This window comes from Aulonocara sp. 'chitande type north' Nkhata Bay, linkage group LG20 (genome assembly GCF_057382095.1).
Source record: "Aulonocara sp. 'chitande type north' Nkhata Bay isolate Kocher_YH1m ecotype deep benthic linkage group LG20, A_spYH_male_GT1.1, whole genome shotgun sequence".
In the NCBI taxonomy this organism is placed as follows: Eukaryota; Metazoa; Chordata; class Actinopteri; order Cichliformes; family Cichlidae; genus Aulonocara; species Aulonocara sp. 'chitande type north' Nkhata Bay.
The window spans coordinates 24,252,132-24,269,969 of record NC_141363.1 but is presented as its reverse complement, the minus strand read 5'-3'; the positions used below and the strand labels follow the sequence as shown (position 1 = coordinate 24,269,969).

Sequence of the window (17,838 nt, the reverse complement as noted above, 5' to 3'; positions counted from 1 at the left end):
TGTTTGCCTACTCTATGTGCCCGTCTGTCTGTATCTGTCATTGGACCATTGTGTTCTATTACTACATAATAACATTGGGGCAGCTGATCAGGGGTGGCTGGAGGGGATAAGTAATAAGGTCCCCTCTGGCTGATGAAATCGCCTCAACACTGTCAGACCTAAACCTCACTTTTGCCACAGACTAGCTAAAATAACCCCAATGATAACAGTAGGAGTAATCAACGGTGTTTATTTCAATGTAGCGATGTGGAAATGATGTGACGCTCACATCTAAAATAAAACTAGAGCAATCAGTGCTCACTTTTGTTTTAACATATCATGGTTACAAAAATATATACAGACATACAAAGCGTGAACACAAACACCTGCTATGAAGACATGACTGTAGAATTACAGCAGAATTTAAAATACAGTTTGAACGTTTGTGCGTCTCATATCTAATGTGTGTTCGGTTCCTGTATGTTTAGAGTTCATGTTAGCTGTATGAAAAATCGCTTCCAGCATGCAAACTACTCCATGATGAAAAAGGTCACATAGAGGGCTAAATAAGTTAATCTTTTGTGATAAAAAACAAGGATGATCCAGATTTGACGTAATGTTGATAATTACTTAAAACATGCAGACAGCTCTGATTGATTTGAGTAACACATACACATATTTATGCTTTTTATTTGTTTTGAGTGATAAAGAAGCCTATTGGTTAAGCAAAGCACTTAACAAACATTTAAGTCTGTATCTACTATTCTACACTAACACTAACCTTCTTTGCACTCTAGGGCAACTCGTGACTCCAGGTTGTCCATTTGCATCTGCAAGCGCTTAAGGGTCAGATCATTTTCACGCGATTTTCGTTTGTAGGCGATCAGGACGAGGATGACGATGATAAGGAGAAGACCGCCACCTGCAGCGATGCTAACAATGGCCGGTAGGGTCAGCAGGCTGTCAGACATGATGTGCACGGCACCTGGAGATACGTGAAGACCACCTACTTGAACCTGTCAAGAAAGGCAAGAGTCACAATGAGACTGTTAAAACTAAAAGAGCGATTGAAAACATGCAGTTGAGCTGTATGTTACATGATTGTTGTTTTACAGAAATGACTAAGCCAACCAAATATTGAAAATTAGACCAAAACCTTTTCAAATATTGTCTGCTGAAACTGCCTGCAAATACATGACCATTATCACGTTGAGAGGGAAATAGTACGAACATTGCATTCAATAAGCAAGTGGGTAAATAAGAATAATTGCGGTGGATTGTGGCAGAACCTTCTGACATGTAGAGCACAACCATGCTGCTCTCGCTTCGACCCCTTTTCTTCAGCTGAATTAACAATGATGAGAACACAAATAATAGAGCTTAGAGGTTGACTATTATAAAGAAGAAATTGCAAATACAGGGATAGATGGAAAGTAAGTTGGAAAGAAAGTTAGGTCCATAACAAAACACCAGAACAGACCAGTACTGACCATGACTTTGTATTGCCCAGTGAGGTTGGGAGGCTCGCACAGCAGCTGGCTCTCAGACACAGTGACAGAACAGGGAGTCTCTCCTATTAGTACTGTGTAGTTAAGCTTCACCCCTCCTGATGCTGGAGGAACCAGGTTTCTGCCCTGTGGGCATAGAGCAATGAACAGAGGGGTGTAAAATTTAAAGATAAACTCAGACACACACACACATAAACAAAAATCAAACATTATTTTTAATGCACCACACTGATATGTCACCTGAATACAGTACAAATTAAATCCCTAGGTTTGGGCACAGCTGCCACTCAATAGGATTCCATACCAAGATCAGACAGGCTGATATATTTTACAGTGGGAGCAGCTGGTAATCAGGAAAAAGGATTGAAATATATATTTTGACAAATTCCTTGCTCTCCATCTATCAGGTAAAAAATACCAGTAAAAACCCCCAAAACATACAACTAACTATAATTACTATACAAACACAATAATGACTGAGTGAAAAAGGAATTAAAATCTTTCCCAAGGATATTATTTCATCATATCTTTTATTTTTAATTGAGTTGAAAAATGTATTTTCCAACAGTGACCTGGCCAAGAATGGAGCAGAGATTGTACCAATTACAAATGCAGGCAAACAGGGAGATGCAACAAAAGGGTGAACACAATCTCCAGAGGGGTTCACTACAAGGGAAGTTCAACAAAGCTTCAAAGCATCTATGAAAGCGAATGCCATACAGATTTTGATTTTTTACACATGGAAGCATCCAGATAATAGGACTTGTATATAAAAATGAACTAGAGAAAAACATATGAGTATATGGAAATGACCACTTAGCAGCAGAATACGAATGATAAATATTATGATAGGTCTATATTGGGGCTTTAATCCGAGAATTAAGTGAATCCATCCTGCATTTCCTTTACCTTGAGAATGATGGGTGAGCCTGGTTTTTGCTCAAGGATGCCTGTGGTGCTGAGCGGTTCAAAGTAGGGGTTGGGGTAGTAGAGTAGGTTAGTGTTGTTGTAGACCAGCAGCGCTTGGACGTTGTTGAAGATGAATCCAAACTCGTCCGCATGCTTCACGGTGTCCAAACCTGGATGGTATTCTGCCATCAAAGAAGGAGCAAAGCAGCTCATGCTGGTGGTGTTCAATACTTTACACACCTGGAGAGAGTGAACGAAGAGAAGAGAAAAAATGTTATGAAGAAACTTTCTGTGATGCTACTGGGATGTGTTGCACTGAAACAATCAACGCATCACGAAATGATAGCCTGTGGCCCTTTAAATGAAAGAAGAGTTGCAATTCAGTCATCCAGAATAAACTTGAACAGCTCAGAAAAGCTATGATTTCTCTTTTTCTTCTGGTTCTATAATCTGCTCCATCCTCTGTGTTCTGTAACCTAAAGTGCGATCCTAACTGAAACACATTGGTTTCAACATGAACCCTGTGGCGTGCTCACCAGCCTTATAATTGACCTATAAAGGCCAAATACTTTTCAGAAAAATAGGATTTATTTTCTGTCATTAAATCCATCTTTATTGTAGAGGAAGCCTCTATAAAATTGAAAATAAATTGCTCCAACAGCCTCACTAAAAAACACTGCAGGCCAACAACCACAAAAGGATGGAGGCATTTCTCCTCTGTCTCCTCTGGAAGAGGTTGAGCTATGGGTCTTTTATTACTTCTCTCAAGTTTGCCCAGATGAGAGGCCTGCTTTCCATCCATCCTCCCCGTCTTAGCTCTAGAGGGAAGGGGAGAGAGGATTGATTGCTGCACAGCACTCTGCTCCGAGAGGTTTTTATCTCCTTTCACTCCCTCCCAGCTCTCTCTCTGGGGAAGAAACTTAATTAGAGGTAAATATCATCAAAGGTGGTGAACGCTAGCGAGTACCACGCCTCCTACCTGTTGTCTCGTGCTCCAGAGAAAGCCAGAAAGATCGATGCAAACTCATTCTGTGTAGGGTACACCAATTGGATTTTGCCAGCATGGTGCAAGCTAAGTTGCAGGAGTGTGATCGCAGAGGTGGAAGAAGGGACTGGCATCTTTATTTAGTTTGCCCTCGGAAATAGACTGAAGATTGTGTTCACTATGTAGCCTTGAATCTCATTCTTAAAATAAATTCAGATACAACTTGGACACACCGTCCCTAAAAATGCAACTACGGATTCAAATAATTGATTATCTCTTTTTATCATTTAGCCTATCTAAAGTCAGAAAATGATACAAGTGACTGTCAGTAGTTGAGCGCATTGAAAAGGGACATTTTCTGGGGTCTGATGAATAGTTTAAACCAAATATCTTTGGTTTGCAGCAATAACGATACAATAATAGAAAGTGAAAGCAGCAAAAACTCTCACATTTTAAAAAGTTAATGTTTGCTGCTTTTAATTGAAAAGGGACTTGATATTTGGTGATGCATTTTAAATCAGTTATGCGAATGTATAATTGACTGACTAGCTGCCTGGAAATCTGCATTTGCTGCAAAACCTGGGTGATGATGCAATAGTCTTAGCAACATATCTGGAATATAGCTCTGTGTGCATGTGTGTGTGTGTGAAACTGTTCTTAAGTTTTGTCAATTTTCTTTTAATTTCTATATTTTACAAAGCACAGTAGCAGTGCATTAGCTTTGCAGAAAGATAAGCTCATGAAAATAGATAGCACATGACATACTTTCACATCTTTAGGTTCTGTGAAATCCCATTAACAACTAAAAAGTTACAGCATAAAAAAAGAAATCAGAATAAATTTTTTTTTCAGATGTTTTATCATGCAGAAATGTCACTTCAAAGTGAGCTTGAATTAACTATTAAAATCTGCACAGCATAGTTCCACATCCACAAATACAAGCCAGCAGGAAGAAAACTGTGTGAATGGTACCACTCAGAGACTCAAAAGATTCTGAGTGATTACAGAGCAAATATAGTGCTATATGAATAGATCAAGTTAATTAATTTTATCCACTCATATTTGTACTGCTGAGCCATCGAGCTTTCAATGTGGTCATCCTGGCTGTTTAACGTGTAAGCCCATATGATCACAGAGTGAAATAGGTCAAATTAACCAATGAAAACAGTATGTTCTGTTTTTAAATCAGGGTTAAAGGTTGATTGGACAGAAGACTTCCAGTTTAGTTGATATAGACTGCTTTCTTAATGTTAGCATAATGACACATTACACAGTATAGACAGGTCCATATGGGCCAACACGATCCTTGTGACTCCTGGGATGGAACAGTAAGGCATTTGCAAGTCAACTAAAGCTCTGACTACCATCTGCTCTGCCGTGGATGGATACTGTGGGCTTTTTTTGCACTGTCCTCACTTTCCTATTATGCTCTCTCGCTCTCTTTCTTAAATCTTTTCTTTCACCAAATCCTGCCAGGAAACTGCTCCTATAATGTCAGATATTTTTCAGTGAGCGTAACATCCAAATCCAAAGTGATGGGTGAGTACTGTAGCGATGGGTAAATGGGGCAATGCGAGATTATTTTAAAAAATGATACTTTGGTTCCCCTCTGCGTAGGGCAACATGACACCTTTGCAGTATTTCTTCCTTTTAGCAGATCTGGATATTAGATATGTCCCAAATTCTGAATTACAAGCTTGTTTTCCTACACTCCATCTACGTCTCATCAATGATTGCTTCAGTCATAACAGTAAAGCAGTAAAACTTTACAATTAATTGTCAAATACAAATGGTACATCTCTTCCTGTAGGCCATGTGGCAAAAGAAGCTACAAGATTTACAGCATTGATAAAGTGAATTGAGGTCAACAGAAAGAGAAAATAATTGGAATCTCGGTCTCATTTGTCTTCTTTCTCTACTGTTGGATAGAGCCAGGGTGTTTTAAGGCAGTAACACTCCAACCCCTCTGGCTGAATATATTACCATGATCTACTGTGTGGATACAGCCCACTCAATCATTCAAAGGTCTCTGGCCAGGGTAGTGGTAAGAGAGAGAGTCAGAGCCAGCGAAGATACGACTGGCTGACTGTAGAGATGGAAAAAATACGATGGCTTCACAGAGTCAAAGGTCATCTGAAGGCTAACGTTTGATAGCTAGTCACTGGTTATTCTGCTGTTCCTATACTTGGTTACTCCTACACTATGTCTATTTTCCTGCCTGCCTGCTGTTCCAGCCAACTGCTAATACTGGCATTAAGTCTAACTTCAGCTCTAATCAATCTATCCAAGATCTGTGTGGCTGTTAGCTAGTGGAGCCAGAAACCAATTTATCCCATAAGCACTGTTTCATATGGTGAAAGGTTTTCGTTTTGTTTGAAGCTAGTTACAGAAGTACACAGAAGAAATGCCACCATGGAAGCAGTGCTAGCCTTTGAGACTTTGGACATTTATAATGCCATAAATATCGATCAATAATCAGCTCATGATGCTAATACTGTTAAAATCACGTATAGCATTATAGGATACATAATTTCTATAGCTTAATATGCAAAATAATTCTAAAAATGTGAATCTAATTATGCAGTGATCTGCAGCCTCCTCTCGCAATCAGGCAGAGCAATCAGTACACTCATGCTGAACACCTTTTATGTTCAGTAGTAACCGTAAATGTACCTGACATGCCAAAGCCCGACACTCAGTCCAGGCATCTAAAGTATGGGACAGGGAAATATGCTAGAGCTGGGAAATAACCCTTTTAGCTTTAATCAAGATCATGATAAATGTTTCAATTGCGAATCCAGTGACAGATACAGAGCATTTCACAAAGAAAATTGTCTTTTTTCCTCTTTCCTGGTTTCTTTGTGAATCTATGCAGGTGACACAAGGGAGGGAGAGAAGAGAAGCAATTTAGTGGAAGACAGGTGATCATTTGAAGGCTGGCTGACAGACAGCAGCTCTTATTGCTATAGGCTTCTGTGCTGTTTGCCTTCCTCCCGTGACAAAAAGGGAAAGGGGTAGAAGGGCCTGGGAGGGTGGGATGAAGGATGGGTAATTGTAACCTTAGCATTTAATAGAAATTCATTCTCTGTGGCTGTGGGGGCAGTCAAGACGGTGACGTCTTTTGCGAGGCACTAGGTGGGGAGTTGGATGAGACGAGGCAGGGTGGAGATGAACAACTCGCTTTCAAAGATTTGGAAACTGACATATCAGACACTACGGCACCCACACACAAGTCAAATTCCATTTCACCAGATTTTCTCTGTCTCACTCATCAAGTGTTTTTCTCTCCTCCAAATATAAAAACAGTGTCTTATGTGTCTTTTACTTCACATAAGGTCTGCATGTCAGTATCTCGCACGAGGATCCTGGAGCTCAGAAACCTCGGAACAGAATGATGGTTTTCATTCCAGAAATGTTCATTAAACAAGAGAGACACTTAAGGCCAATTTTAGACAGCTAATTTAGAGACAGTAAGTTGGAAATGCAATGAGAGTAAATCTATAGGGAATTGTGTATGTGAAGGATAGCTTTGAGGATGGTTTTGTGCATCCCTGCATCAATGTGAAATTCTATTTTATGATGTTTTTAAACATTGTGTATATTGAAAATTTAAGGTGTGAGACTGAAATATTTCCAAACTAGTGTGTTTTTTCCATATATCAGAAAATGTATAGTGTGTATTTGTCAAGTCTTCTGATGTTGTCTTGCAAAGCAGAACTCACGCCACATATTCTGGCAATTATCCACAGTTAGATGTTAGTTTTTGAGAATCTTAGGCCATGTTGCATTAGCACAGAGTGAGTACAGATTGTGTTTTCACTGGCGGCATCAGGAAATGTCTTGAGATCAAGAAATCTTGTGCGGTGAAGCAAGCAAATGCTAACCACTGAGCTACCATGCTGCCACGGGATGATGCCAATCTAGAGGCAGGATACATGATGCCCACTCACTCACTGTGAATTCTCAAAAATTGACTGCTCTATTTTTACACCAGAATTAGCCATTACATGGACCTAATTACCCCAAATGATTTCAGCTTCAGTTCTTACTTACATCCCTGCTCGGTAATGTGCAGCGTGGGTCAGGGCCATAGTGCATGTGTGAAAATTGATTTTACAAAAGACGCACAGAAACTAAACAGATACACAATAATGGGCTCACCACTCTCTGTTCCTCAAACTCCCCTTTATCGTATTCATCTGCCCTCTCCACCTTATAGCAGACCACAGAGAGGAAATCCCATCCTCTTAATTAAACAAGGACCCCCAGGACAGGGGCTCAAATGCAATTTGTAACGATTTCCTTCAGACAAGTCTTTGATTATACAAGCGGTCTTTATGCTGACCAAAGACTTCTGACTGCAGTTAATCTTCCATTGAAAGTCATTATGAGCCTTCTTGCCTCCAACCATGCACACCTCTAACATTTTCCCCACTGAACCTTTTATAGTCTTGGTCAACTTCTACTGTCCTCCAGCTGCCTCTTTATCTTTTCTCAAACAAGTGAAAATGGTATTCGGGAGTCAGGAGAGCAGTGTAAATAAAACACCAAGTAGGTGGGAGGTGAGATGGTCAAAAAAAATTTAAGTAAACTCTATATTAAATAGTGCATGTGGATCACTCTCACCAACAGCTGCAATATTTATATGCTCTGGGGTCAAGAAGACTGGGATCAAGCATAAATCAGAGAGCGTAGAGGGCTAGAGGGCCTGTTAAGGACCATTTTACCTGAAGTAAATGTCACTTAGCTGCTTATATAGCATGGCAAGCTGGAAGTAGTACAGTAGAAGATTTCTACTACACATACAGGAGAGACTTTGTGGTTGAAAACAGATTAATAGTGAGTGATTCTTACATTGACAGACTCTCGGCCAGCATATTTCACTCTGATCCGGGGCTCTTGAACCACATCCAGATTAGTTCCCGTCACCATCAGGGGTGTGTGACCGCTGAATAAATGGAAGAAGTTAGACAAAATTTATTACAGGAGTTTTTATAATCATGTTTGTCAGATCCGAATTTCATTTTGTGCAGACTAAGAAAGAGAATATCTGAGAAAAAGACCCGCAGCAGTCCAAAGCCTATTGTAAACTTTCTAACTCTGATCTGTTTCTTCAAAGTGTTCCCCATCACTTGGGGAACAAAAAGCTTCATATCAAAAGCCATTTAAAGGTTAATTTGGGACAAAACAGCCCATGGAAGATGGTGATTAGAGATGCATTTTTTATGTTTTTACTATTCACAATCAAGTAGCGCAAAAAAATAAATAAAAAACAGACAGCTCAAATATATTAATATGCATAAACAGAGGAGGTGGAAAATTGCTGAATTCCCAGCCCTCCTGTAGCTGGTTGGATTTGTTAAAAATGGTTTTTCTGTTGCACTTGTCAATGTGGTTTGCTGAATAAAGGTTTAGGGTAAAGATCACTGTACCAGTAGTGAGTTACTGTGGACAGACTGTGTGCTGTCCGTGGCGTCCATAGATTATACACTCAGCAACTATGCAAAATAACTGCTCCGTGCTCGCTTTTCTTTCTGTCTTTCTACACAATTTGAGCTCCAATTTTTGAGACATTGAAAATCAGTTCACACTGTGTAATTTAAAATGGAATTAGATGGAAATTTAATTTATTTTCTCTTCCGAAACACAAAGAAAGCAAAACAGATATGTGGTTCCTATCAGTTTCTCCCTTCGTTATTCCTCCTATTCCCTTTGTGTTGTCACGATTTTGCTGCAGTGTGCCATACTCTCCATCTCTAAGCTCACGCCATCTGTTGTGGACTCACACCTCTGATAGCACATTGTTCTGTTATGCCATTGTTTCATCTTCATCCCTCTCCTCCTTTTAATTAGTAGTCTTCTATGTCTGTGTATCTATCTGCCAAAGACGTTCAACACATGGATCGACACTGCATTCAGTAGGAGAATCTCAGTCTCAAAAGTGCCCATCCTCTCCAATCAGTGAGCTTCACTTCTTCTATCAATTCCAGACTAATTGGAAAAGAACCGAACAGTAATTGAAAATGCAATATTGACTCGTCTGTTTATTGTTGCTGGCTTGGAGCTGAGGACACGAATAAAACTCTCATACATACAATCTGAGGAATGTGCATACCTTGCAATGCTCCAGTCTGGTTCAATGCGCTGTACAGTAGGGTCCTCTGTGTACTCAAAGGTGAGGCTCTCTCTGATTTGGGCACGATCCACGCTGACGCTGATCTGAACTGGGCCGACTCCAGACAGAGAAGGGGCAGAGTAGCACACTATCTCTGTCTTTGTCCTTCTACACAAAAAAATAAGAACACCTATATAAATCTGTAGCAAAACGAATGAATATGAGAAGACACAAACTTGATTTATATGAGCAAAAAAAACATACTATTTTTTTCTGTGAGACCTGTTCTGTAATTATCCCACTCAAAACATGACGAACAGGTGCACTCAGTGCACATTAACATGCAGTCAGTACTTTCAGCTCTCATACATCCTTCTAAAACATGCTTTCTCCTCCCTGTACAAGACTTTGTGATCTACACACAAACCCTCAGAATTTGTCCAAATTCATTAGTAGAGTGCTTGTAGTAGAACAGGCCCACATCTACCTCTTTCTCCCATGACAGGAATACAGTGAAGAAGCTGTAATTAGCCCCATATCTCATTAAAGTTTACTTGACTCCTCAACCTTACAACATTACAGTCAGAACACTGTGGCAGGGCTTAAAATAGGTGCCTCCAGGAGTGGAAATCAGAAAGAGGGCATGTATGAGTAACTAAAAGACGGCAGGAGGGATGGGTGTAGAGAAATGGAAGCAACTTGCGAGACTGAGAATTAAAAAATTTGAGGGATGGGGGAGAACAGATAAACTAATTAGGAATGGGAGAATGAAGAGAATGAGAAGGATGGGGCTAGATAAAAAAAGGAAGATATTATTACAAGGTTTGATGCAGTAGGTCATCAAAACCTTATTAGAATTTACACAAGTTTTAACAAAGGTATAAAGAGGTTCCCCTTGGGGGGTATTCGCAGTATAATATCAAAGGAAAAAAAACCCCAAAACAAAAGAATAAAGACATAGAAATGCTGCTTATTTAATGTGAATAAATCACTATCTTGACAACACAAGCTGTTGTTTTATTTATTTATTTACTCTTAAAAATTGCTAATAGCATGCCATATAGCCAACATTTTCTGACAGTTATGCTGGAGGGCAAAAACTTAGCTAAACTAATTCAAATCATTTTTATACTATGAGAAACTGCTATTTGTGCTATGTATGGAAATTCATGGCATTTATGGTGACTGGATTAGTTTAACTCCACAATATCAACATAAACGTTTCGTGTTTCCACCATGATGTGCATTTCCTCATTCTGCAGACTCTGTAGCAGCACATATGCAGGACAATTATGTTGGAGATTAAGATCTCACCCAAAGAACTCGCATGTCTGGTTTCCAAACTTAACGTTGACACTGCTGCCGGCACCGAGGTTTTCTCCCATTATAGTTACTTTAGTGCCCCCAGACTCTGGACCTCTTCTAGGAGACAGGCCTGTGACAGTTGGAGTCTAAAAAAACAAAACAAAAAACCACAGATGCAGAAAGAGAGACATTAAGACAGACTGTCAGAGTCATTTAAAATGAGGGAAAGGAACAGGAAGAAATGACACGAGACCAGCAGACAGATTAAAAGATATATGCATTTTACAGTAAGCAGGGAAGCATCTCTGTTGTAACACTCAGTGTTATCACAAATTTCCAGCAAATTACAGTTATTCGTATTGTCAGAGTGATGGCAGTGAACTGCAGTACAATAAAGCCTTAGTGTCCTCTTATAGATTCCACTACTGGGTGCCCTGCATTGCTGGGTTGCATCTGAGTGGAGCTTTTTTAAAGACAATCTGAAAATAACGAATGCTTTCAGCGGCGTGCAGCCAGGATGCTGTCACACAGACAGATGGAGTAATATTCAAGTAGACAGCACACATACACAGGAACACACGTACACACATAAAAGCATCTGTGTGCACACACCTGTATCTGAACAAACATAAAACAACCATTTTAAAAGCGACTAAATGCACACTGTCATTTACAATGTCCCTTTGTCTACAAGGTCATGTAGGGAATATGTCTTGTCTGAAGAATGCTCCTGTGATGATGCAGTCTTTTTTAGGTGCACTGCAATAGAAGGGAATTGTAAGCGTTGCCAATTCTAAGCTCTGTGAAGTAATCTCAGAGGAATTCCACTGCTTCCCAGAGTAGCAGCCGTATCACTGGTGAGAAAAAGTGGCCAAGCCTGTGTTACAGAGCCAAGAGCATCATGCTGACAAAACTCAAAACTGACAGCGACGTGTGACATCCAGCATGCAGGATAGTGCAGGTACTCTGAAAACAACAGCAGTAATTACTGACTGCTGTTAATAGTTAAAAGAGTGCTAATTGTGAAGGTGTGAGAGAGTGCTAATGAGAAAGCAGATTAACTGTTAGGTGCAGGTCAGGTAGACAGCAGATATCTGAGAAAAGGAAATGTGTGCGAGTGTGTGAGGATGGCAAGTACACACAGACTGTACATAAAAGCTGGAAATAGCCATATACTAAGTATATGGCTATTTATATAATTATATAATATATAATTATATATATATAGTTATATAATATATTTAGTTAGTTGTACATAGATTCTTTTTAGCCATATACTGGCTAGATCACAAGTGTTATTTCAGAATACAATACAAATGGAGTTTAATTACACTCATACCACAAAGGAGTAGAGTTGTGAGGAACGAGCCCGGAGTTCTGGTTTGCACTCTCCGACACAGAGCTGTACTGGACCCGGCATACTGTCCGCATGGGCCATATCCATCTCACATACGATCCTGCAAAAGACAGTTAAAATGGGTTTCCAATTAAAATGACTTCAGGAACAGAAGTATACTCCCATACTTGAAGCGGGAATTCAATTTTTTTTTTAAAAAGTAACATTAAACTTAAACATGGTCTTCACGATTTAATGCTTAAGCAACGTTGTAGAAAAGAATATTCAAAGCACTTCGCTGCTTGATATTGATATATCTTCTGCTCTAATTACAATATCTTTTGTAGTTTCATTCATTTCATTACATGACACAGTCAGACATCGATGACAATCTTTAAATGAGACCATGTCTGCTCCTCTTTTGGCACTCCAGCATGCTGCACCTGAATGTAGTAAATTTCCCACTAACAGCTAGCCCTCCCCAACAGTGGTGGTGCTGTGCCAGTACAGCAAGACTAATGTTAATCATGCAGCAAGATCAATACCGTTCCATCATATCATGTGATCAGGTATCTCCCAGCACTGCAGGTGACTAGATCGAATGACATAATAAAATGAGAGCGTCTATTGATCGCTGGTGCCAGGGAGTAATAAAGTACAAGAAGCAATCACAGTGTGGAAAGAGAGATGGAATATGTGGGGGAGCAGATGGCAGGGGCAGGTAGGAGCGGAGCTGATGAAGCAGAGCAGATGTATTGTTTCTCCAGCACTGATCATCTGAATTACAACAAATGACTTTGAGAGCTTTGTTGGATGAGCTATGTGGACGAGTGTAGCTAAAGGAGGATTTACTTGCTGACAAACCTAATAATATCCTCTTACTGCACCTCACAAAAACAGAGACTCGCTTGCTTCCTACCTGAAAGCAAAACTGTACTGGCCATTTGCAAAGTTACAGATTTATGATAATAAGTTGGGTTTTTTGTGGGGTTTTTTTTTTTAAATTTATCATTCATTTTCTCTGTGGATCTTCGCAATTAAGTCTGCTAAAAAAAACAAACAAACTTGCAGGTTACTTTTAAAATTCATTCATACAAATAAGGTTTCAGTTTGGAATCTACAACAAAAAATGCTGCAGAATAGTCTCAGTCCTTAAAAAAGTACTTTTTGACAGCTGGAAAAAAGGAACAAACAAAAGTTCAGACTTTTTCTTCAAAGCAGGAGTAGCTTTCACACACACCTCTGAAGTAGTAACATAAAAGACACATAAATATGTATGTTTTTTTGTATAGTCCAGTCCATCATAGGGTGGCTGATGACTGAATTAAGACTCAAAACAAACACCAACAGTCAGCTAAGGACATGCGCATAATGAACCTAGAGGCAAAATACAATCCAAAGGTGCTGAATAAAAGTCCAGCTCAGTATATCATCTGGACGACTTCATCTCCTTCAAAGTTGGACTTAAAAGGTTATAGGTTAGTTTTTTAATTTTGCACAGTCAATTTTTTTTTCTTTACCCGCCATATAAATGAATTCCCCAGCTTGTCCCCAATCGCATTAAAGTGCTGTCAGATCAGTGTGCTGCACACAAAGTGTCTCCTACAGCCAAGTGGATTTTAATTACAGCTATACAGCTACTCAATGCAGGGCAAGGAACCACAGAAATACTCTATGCCATGTGAGCTGTTATAGCTTTACTACTTTATTACCGCATCACAGTAAACAGTAGTAGCAAGTGTGCACATGTGACTGCGAGATATGTCTTTGTAACACCATGCAGAAGTTAAACTATGCGACTTATAGCAATGGCATCACGCTTCGCTGTTCTCTTTCTGAGGGCACAAGTAGGTCAAAGAAAAAATTAGGGTTAAAGGCTCCTCTGAGAATCATGCCAGTGATAGGCTGCATGGGTGTTGGTGTGTGGGTTCATTCACATGTGGGTTCATGCCTGTCATCTTTTTTAGTGAATTGCTATACATTTCATTCTTAACACCATTTTCTTACAGATTTAAAGTCAGTAGAGAGAGAATTTCACTTTAACTGAAAGAAAAGCCAATTATTTCTGAGTACTTGTCTCTCCTAAAGAAAACTATAAATATTATAATAAAATTTCTAGAGAGCTGTGGTGGCTGAAGGGTCCAATAATAAAGGTTACAATAGCAATGTTGTACTATTTTAATAGACTATTCCTCATATCCTATTGATTTTCCGTGGTACAATTATCTAACCTGTAATTGCTCCATAATGTGTATTTTTGTTCCTTCTGCATAAAATGCTTAAAAATCATAATAGAATAGTTTTTTTTATAATGAAGTATTGCCTTTCCCTCAACAATGAAGCTCAATTCCCAAAGGCAACTCAACCTAACCCTAGTCTAAATATGTACATATATATTTTTAGGGTAAACTAACACACTATCTATACATACATCTATCTTGGGAGGGCTAACACAACCTGAGATTAAACAACCATGAGGCGCTGGGTCTTTAAGTCTACACACGTTTGTGTGTCTAGCCAAGGGGGTGGTGGGCAAGTTGGGAAGCATGGGCCACGTTTCATTAGTTCAGGGTGAACGGGACAGACTTTACCATGATGTACACACAGCATGGGACAATTAAGGAGGTAAACACAAGTAAACACACACAGCTGTTATGGGATTGTTGCTGACTAGATGAGCTACACAGAGAGAACTGGGCTACTGTGCTGCAGGGAGGGAAAACAGCAATGTCAAGACCAGACTGTTTGGACCTGCTCCAGTCTTCATTAAAGCGGGAGATTGTGCAACACACATATATAGTTTAGAGCTTATTAGCTGTTACAGCACATAAATAATGTATCAAAACCTAAGGCTAGATGCATGCTATTATGAGAGTTAATAACGGATTGAATGCATCCCTATGTTCAATATTAATTAAATAAAAGAACATGAAATAAATTATAATTTTTTTTTTTTTTAAAGTTACTGAATAATTACTTAAAACCTCGGTCACTCTGTCATTTTGTTTTTTCCTACTTTTATACACTTGTAGGAACAGCAAATATAGTCCATTTAGAATATTTTGCTACTGTTAGCAAGTGAGAGGGCATATGGCCACACCGTGTGCAGCAATTCCTATAAATAACTGTTATTACATACAATGTACATATACACTTTCTGCAAATGAGATCTGCTTATAAACTGGGAGGGTTGGTTGGAAGAAACGTCATGTTTTCACTTAACTTGAAGGAATAATTGTGTTTGTAATTAAATGTTGTGTAGTTATCCATCAATAATAAGTATTAGCAATAGTTTTGAAATGATCATTCCTGTTTGGATCACTTACTGTTCAGCAATGATGTAGCCATCCTCTACAGGGGTACACCTCACTCCTGCCACCTCTACATTGCCGACCATATCTGAGAAAGCCAGACCAAGGTTTGTGCCATGGATGGTCACCCGGGTGCCTCCCTCTGGGGGTCCAGCCACTGGTGTTACCTATAATGTTGGAGAGAAACTAGACATCAAATGATGTTTTTGTCTTCAGGGATGCGGCGGGTTTATAGAAACACATAAATGCGTACAGGTTTCTGTATGTGCTCAAGGGTAAATATGCTCTTTTGGTCCAGGTGGCTGTAAAAGCAATTAAGTGTACTCCCCAGTCCTACATCCACAAAATGTCAGAACATGCCATGAGTCACTGTGCCAAGAGCAACTTCTAATCACAACAGCACCTAATGACACTTGTTTTGCAGCTCTTCTTGTTAAAATGTGGCATTATACCCATCCACACACCATGCATACATAATCACCAGTGAATACAAAGGTTTTTTTTTCTTTTGCAATTTCGTTCTCCTGCAACAGCAAATCTTTTAAAAAAAAAGGAACTTTGGGATAAAGACGAAGCTGTTTTTAACACTCAGCAAAGCCACCTGCTCAGAATCTACCCTGCTTAACATGGATGTTAAATCTAACAAGGGGGGATACTAATGATTAGCGAAGACCACCTACTCATAAAATGCAATATGGCTGCCCAGCATGACCTTGGCACAGGGTGGCACAGTGCCTTCTGTGCTGCAGAGTCCTGTTGAGGCACCAACCTGGCCATCACACAGCCATTTAAACACAAGAGGACAAGATAAGGAGGAGGAGTAAAAACAAAAACGAGAACACAGAATGAAATGGAAAAAAGGTTAGAAAAAAAAGACCAAAAGAGTAGGCAATACTGTGCAGTCACCAAAGGAATACAGAAAAACCAAGAGAGGAGGGCAGCAGGGAGGATAGACTGTCACTTTGCTGTGTGGGGCTGCTATGCAAACAATCAATACGCTATTACTGACCATGCAAGCAGAAGGGAAAAAACAAGAGTCAGTTGTACCCGCTCACTGAACTGCAAACCCCCACGTGATGGCAAGCCTTTAAGACTTGCTGTACACCCTCTATCCCCACCCCCAACACCCACTAGGGCATTGTGGCTTCCGTGTGGGATGCTGGCATTGTAATCTAGATTCAGTGGACATTAATTGCTCTGGATGTAAAGTAAGTGTGTCACTGCAACGCCTGAGGGGCCTGAATACATGAATCTTTTAGCACTGCTTGGGCATGCAGGGTATAGAAGGGGGGAACATAATGGCTAAATATATCCATGTCAGGCGATGGCAGCAGCTATTCGAGTAGACTTAGTGATGGTTACATAAGCAACGTGAGGGCCTGTGAGAAAACAAGGGAGGGGAAAAAAAGAAAGGAAAAGCACGAAGAGGAAGGGAATGGAAGAAAGAAGAGTGAAAATGGGGTGAGCAGCGGGGGGAAGTGGACGCAGTTTCGGTCCCATCAGACAAGACGGGTGACAGGTGAGGCAGGGACGGTGACAGGACAGCAGTGCTGTATCACAGACGGGCATGCTAAAAGCTTGGGAGTCCTCCTCCTTCTACTTAGAGACTGAAATGGACACTTCCCATGGTGGACCAAGGACATGATGATAGTCCAGTTCACGCAGAAAACCCATTTTCCTGAGTTCCCCACTGACAGACAGAGCCTTGATTCATCTGGATCATGGAAAAAAACTATCACTTCAAAGATGCACCAGGCTGTGAGGCATAAGAGAACTTCTGCTCTTTGTCTTTGTGTCTGCATTTCTAACACATACAAAGGAACCAGATCTATAAAGAATTTTTTTTTGTTTACAAGACTGATTTGATTGCCAATCACATTAGTTCTAATGGTCCGGGGATGGGCGTCCAGGTACACACCGGCTCACTCCTTGGCGGCCGCTTATCGGGGCCTGGAGCCTGGGGCTCGCTCGGGCCACTTCGGAGGTGGGGTGCCCCCGGCCTCTCGGCCTGGGGCTCGGTCACTCAGGCGCAGCTGGCTGCCGGCGGAGCTCACGGGCGCGTCACTGCAACTCCCCCTGGCTTCTGCTCCGCGGCTGCTGAGTGAGCCCTCATCTGGGACTCTCCTCAGCTCTTTCCGGGACAGTGGCGCGGCTGCCCCTCTGTTGGTCTTCCTTGGTCTCTTGTGTTCTGGGGGCCTCTGGATGTCTGGAGTTTTGATCTCCTCCATACCTGCTTCAAGCCCTGGAGGACGGGGCTGTGGCCCCCCCACACCCTCTAGCAGATTATTACATGAAGGAACCTTTTAAAAAAACAAAAAACAAGCGCGTCCATGCTCACAGGTGTACACACGGGTGATCACACCCACAAACTACACCCTTTTTGGCTCCTA

General features: G+C 40.5%; 1 protein-coding gene across 3 annotated transcripts in view; it reads right to left on the bottom strand.

Annotated features, from left to right (window-relative positions):
* plxna2 (plexin A2) overlaps window positions 1–17,838 on the bottom strand; it is a 166,775-nt gene that overhangs the window by 28,302 nt on the left and 120,635 nt on the right. For all 3 annotated transcript variants that reach the window (XM_086278460.1, XM_086278458.1, XM_086278459.1), the window contains 8 exons: window positions 15,464–15,615; window positions 12,141–12,258; window positions 10,811–10,947; window positions 9,497–9,664; window positions 8,236–8,329; window positions 2,397–2,636; window positions 1,470–1,613; window positions 761–995 (listed from right to left, as the gene is read on the bottom strand). In XM_086278460.1, coding sequence (XP_086134586.1) covers window positions 761–995; window positions 1,470–1,613; window positions 2,397–2,636; window positions 8,236–8,329; window positions 9,497–9,664; window positions 10,811–10,947; window positions 12,141–12,258; window positions 15,464–15,615 — 1,288 coding nt within the window. The remainder of the gene's footprint in view (window positions 1–760; window positions 996–1,469; window positions 1,614–2,396; window positions 2,637–8,235; window positions 8,330–9,496; window positions 9,665–10,810; window positions 10,948–12,140; window positions 12,259–15,463; window positions 15,616–17,838) is intronic.